Source organism: Manacus vitellinus, unplaced genomic scaffold (genome assembly GCF_001715985.3).
Source record: "Manacus vitellinus isolate BGI_N305 unplaced genomic scaffold, ASM171598v3 scaffold_170_pilon, whole genome shotgun sequence".
Lineage (NCBI taxonomy): Eukaryota > Metazoa > Chordata > Aves > Passeriformes > Pipridae > Manacus > Manacus vitellinus.
The window spans coordinates 20,247-24,974 of record NW_021939198.1 but is presented as its reverse complement, the minus strand read 5'-3'; the positions used below and the strand labels follow the sequence as shown (position 1 = coordinate 24,974).

Genomic DNA, 4,728 nt, shown 5'->3' with positions numbered 1-4,728 from the left:
AATCCCTATTTCCTGTAGCTTCCATCCCCACAGCCCCCCTGCTCCCCACAGCCCCGTGTCCCAGAGGTGGTGACAGCTCCCGATGGATCCCCTGGTGTGGGGACAGATGATGCTTCCCAAAAAGGCAAGAAGTAACAGGATTTATTCTACTTTTACCCAGATTTCGCTGTTCCTGGGGCAACCTGAGGGGATCTTTGCCTTTTAATATAACTTTTATTGGATTTAATCCACACTAACGCTGGGTCCTGCTCAATCCTGTGCTTCTAAGTCCCCTGCTCCCTGAAATCTGGGTGTGTCCCCACCCCCCTCCCAGCTCCCACTGGCTTTCTCATTTTTAGTTTCCCAAATGTTGTGAATCCAAAGCTTCTCCACAATACTACTAATTTTCCCCAGCCTTTTCTGCCCTGCATAACGCTGTATTTAAAAGGAGTATTTAAGTTGAAAAAGAAGTGGTTAAATTGGACGGTGAGTTGTGGCTTTAAGGGGGTTAAATCCCCTCACAGTGAATTCCTCATGGGAGCAGTCACCAATTCCCAAAAAACAGTGAGAAGGGGGGGAATGTCCTACCACTTTATACCCCAAAAATGCTTCAAAAGGGACATTTTCCAGGTGTCCCCATTCCCAGTGTCCCCTCCCAGAGGGACAGAGCGCCACCAAGGCCCCCTCCCAAAAGACACCGAAGCCGCTGATTCCTTTGGGCTTTAATAAACCTCGGAAGTTCGGGAATTCCTCATGCAGGGAGGGGTGGAGGGGGAGGTTTAACCCCCTGAAGCCCCCGGAGCCGCCACTGCCCAGTGGGAAACACAGAGGTGGAAAGGTCTAATTAGCTCCAACGAGGCTGAATTTGGAGGAGGCAGCCTGGGGACCCCCCACTCGGCCCTTCCCACCCCCCTCGGGGATGTTCCCAGCCCTGACCCCTCCCTCCCTCTGCCTGCTCCGGACAGACAAACCCCCAGAATCCTCCTGGGAAGGTCTTACAGGGATTTAGGGGGTTCCAAGGGGGGATTTGGGGCCGTTTCTGAACCCTTCGGGGTGGGGGGTTACATTTAAGACTGTCCAGTGGAGAAAAGAAACAAGGGAAAAGCCTCCGGCACAAAGTCCCTGGATCCGACGGAACCGTCCCCGGGCCAGGGAGCCACCCTCTGTCTCCCATAATTAGCGGGATGCAGTTAATAACTGGGATAACGAAGCCACGTCTCCTGGTCGTGCTCGGCCCTGGAGCAGCAGCTGCTCCCGACGGCGCCGAGGGGAGTGAGGACCCGGCGCTGGCTCAGCAAAGCGCCCGGATCTCGGCAGCACCAGCCTGGGGATCACCAGGTCGGGGCACAGGGCCAAGGTGAGGGGCACCAGGCCGGGTGAGGGGCACAGGGCCATCACTCTGAGGGCCGGCTGTAGTTGAGGGACAGCAGGACCATGCTGTGGGCCAGGAGAGAAGCTTCGGAAGCTGGAAGAACACGGGATCAGGGTCGGAGACTGGGGGCACTGGGACTGGCACAGGGGAGCCCTGGGCAGACTGGGAGTGCTGGGACCGGGATGGGAGGGGCACTGGGGGACATTGGGGGTGCTGGGATGGGCATGGGATGGGCAGTGAGTAGATCAGGGCCCTGCAGCAGGCACAGGAGTGGACATAGGGGACACTGGGCATTAGGGGAGCACTGGGATGAGAACTGGGAAGACTGGGAGCACTGGGATGGGCATGGGGGCACTCCACTTCCCTCCCATTCCCATTTTCTTTCCCCTGGGGATGGAATCTGCCACCAGAGCTCTGTGGGACAGGCACACCTGGCAGCCCAGAGCGGGACGCAGTCCCCCTTTCACCCCAGAATTCCCCAGGAGCGACACTCCCTGTGCCCAGAGAAGCCGGGGGGCCCCGCTGTGTGTGTGTCCCCCCAGCAGGTACCTTGGAGCTCACAGGAGAGCTGGAGCCACTGCTCCAGCCACGCCCAGCACTCGGCCCGGCCCAGGTGAGTGGAGTTGAGCCCACGCAGGTAACAGGCCTAGGGGGACACAGATGGTCGGGGTGGGCACGTGGAGCACCAGCATCACACCAGGATCCTGCCATGGCACGAGCAGGGGCCCGGGTGTGGCTCCAGGTGTGATCCCAATGTGGGAAACAGGCTGGGAGAACACTTCTCAGGAGAGGGCAACCGCCACCCACCCAGGGTGGGTCTGGGGGACCCCCCTGTGCCCCAAGGTGACACCTGGGGTGACACAGCCCTGGGATGGGGTGCTGAGGGTCCTCACCGCTCGCAGCTCCTCCTCAGAGAGCTGCCCCAGCCCCAGGCGCAGCAGGGCCCGGTCCAGGTGCCGGATCTCCAGGATGTGGCTCAGCAGGCGATGCCGCAGGAGAACGGCCGGTAAGTGGGGGGTCAGGAACAGCACCTGGCTCAGGGCCCTCTGCAAGACACAGGGGAAGGTCACCTGGGTGATATCCAACCCCTCCTGAAACAGCAGTGGGACCCACAGCACTGCCACCCGCCCGAGTGGCCCATCCAGCCTGGCCTTGAACACTTCCAGGGATGGGGCATTCCCTGGGAAATCCCACCCAGTGCCTCCCCACCTTCACAGGGAGGAATTCCTTCCCACAGTCCTCCTCTGGGTTCACTCACAGCAGCTCCATGTCCTCCTGATGTTGGGAGCTGGAGGCAGCACTGCAGGTGGGGTCTCACCTGAGCCCCCCTCGCCTGCTGCCCATGGGATGGGGACAAGCCCAGGATACGGGGGGATTTCAGGGCCACCTGTCCAGCTTTTCATCCACACGTGGACTGGTTTTGGGGCACAGAACCCCAGTTTGAGGCACACCTGAGCAGGGCAGCACCTGCACTGAGCTGGACTCACCACATGATCCACCTGGAGCCTGTTCAGCACCAGTGGAGACCCCGAGAACAAACTCCTCACGGCCAAGAGCTGGGCCAGGCGGGGCCGGGCACCTCCCTGCACCTGCAAGAGCCCCAGGAGGGCAGGTGACACCTCTGCCAGGTGACAACCCCCCCAAGGGGTGATGGTGTGACCGAGGGGGATGTACCTGGGAGCAGAGCTGCTGCAGGAGCTCCCGGGGCCGGGGCTCGGGCAGGGACTGCGCGGCCAGCGCCAGGCTCTGCACCACGCCCGGGTATGAGTCCCTCCGGATGGAATCATAGACATCCAGGAATTCCAGCTGCTGCTGCGGCGTCCAGAAGTAGCGGATCAGGAGCTGCCGTGGGAAGAAATACCTGGGGTGAGAGAGGAGAGATGGATTGAGGGAGGGAATGGTACAGGGGGCATGGGGCAGGTGGGGTCTGGGCTGTGGAGGAGGCCAAGGAAAGCCCTGGGCGCTGCCAAGGCCAGCGCTGGCCGTGTCCCCACGCTGTGGCTGACACAAGCCAGGTGCCTGTGGCCTCATGTCCAGCCCCCCCAGGTCCTTTCCCGTTCTGCCCCCAGCCTGGAGCGTTCCATTTTATTCCACAGGGCCGTGGGGAGCCCAGGGCAGGACCTCACCCCATCAGCCTGATCCCACTGATCCCACATATCCAGCCTGGCCCCTACAGAGCCTTCCCTCATGTCCCCCGTGAGCTGAGGTCACAGACAAGGACATTAACCAGGACTGGGAGCCCCAGGAGGGGCAGCAGAGCTGCAAAATCCCAGGATTTAGTGGGGATTTATCCTGGTTCCGGAAGAGCTGGTGGGGACAGGGACACTCCAAGGGATTGTGCATGGAGGTGCCCGTGGCTGAGGACACTCCAGGGAGGGTCTCTCTGATAGTTCTTTTATTAAATTATTTTAATTGATTCCATGATTTCTTTGGGTAAGACAATGGCCCCAGAAGCCAGGATAGCAAATCCAGCACCCGGCTCCTCAGGATCTGGGTGTTTGTCCTGACAGGGAGAGGGTGGTCGGATTCTTCATTCTGAAAACCCCAATTCCCTGGAATCTGGGGGTCAGGGACCCCAGTACTCACATCAGGACGATGACCAGGAAGTTGGCGAAGGGTGGGATGGCGATGATCCCAATGGGAATGGCCTTGAGCGCGTCCCTGCGGAACTGCCTCCAGACGGAGGAGAGAGTCAGGATCCGACACCAAACCCCCCAAACCCCCTGCGAGTCCCTGCAGTTCACGGCCCCAGCGGTGGCTGCAGCTCCCAGTCCCTGTGTTTAGGCAGAGGGGGTGCATCCCCCAGGATTTCCAGCCCTTTTCCATGGGGAGGGGGCTCACCTGGCGCAGCCGCTCCATGTCCCGGTACGGGAGCTGCTGCACCTTCAGCCGCTGCCGGGACATCCTGAATCTGATCCTGCCGATCTCCTTCACCTCCAGGAACAGCGCCTGGATTCCTGTTGGACAGAGCACTGAATCCGGGGGTGGTGCTGCTGCTGTCGCTGTTCCACCTGGAGCAGCAGGATACATCCCACCTCCTGGGACCCACTTTTGGGCTCCCCCTCGGGCCTCACCTGAGGTGAAGGTGCTGTACAGGACGTAGAACCTGGGGAAGCTCCTCTCCAGGTAACGCTCGTACCTGGCGTTGACCCTCCGGGCCATGGCGGCCACGGCAGCCACGAGGGCCCGGGAGGTGGCCCGGGAGGAGAGGGGACGTTCCTGGGACCTGAACACCTGGCACCTGCACCACCGCCCCCAGGTCAGCTTTGGGCCCAGGATGTCCCCAGAGAGGTGAGGGGGTGCTGGGAGCCCCCCGGAGAGGTGAGGAAGACCTGGGACCCCCCCGGGCCAGGGTTGGGGGGAGAGCGGGGCCTGGG

General features: G+C 61.3%; 1 protein-coding gene across 1 annotated transcript; it reads right to left on the bottom strand.

The window, feature by feature from the left end:
- Positions 1-260: 260 nt before the first annotated feature.
- On the bottom strand, positions 261-4,579 carry LETMD1 (LETM1 domain containing 1). Its single transcript, XM_029958859.1, has 8 exons — positions 4,426-4,579; positions 4,193-4,323; positions 3,938-4,024; positions 3,026-3,193; positions 2,839-2,940; positions 2,245-2,397; positions 1,901-1,997; positions 261-1,444 (listed from the first exon to the last, which is right to left on the bottom strand). Exons 1-8 carry the CDS (start codon positions 4,511-4,513, stop codon positions 1,374-1,376), a joined length of 897 nt encoding a protein of 298 aa, XP_029814719.1. The 5' UTR covers positions 4,514-4,579; the 3' UTR covers positions 261-1,373.
- Between the last annotated feature and the right edge of the window lie 149 nt (positions 4,580-4,728).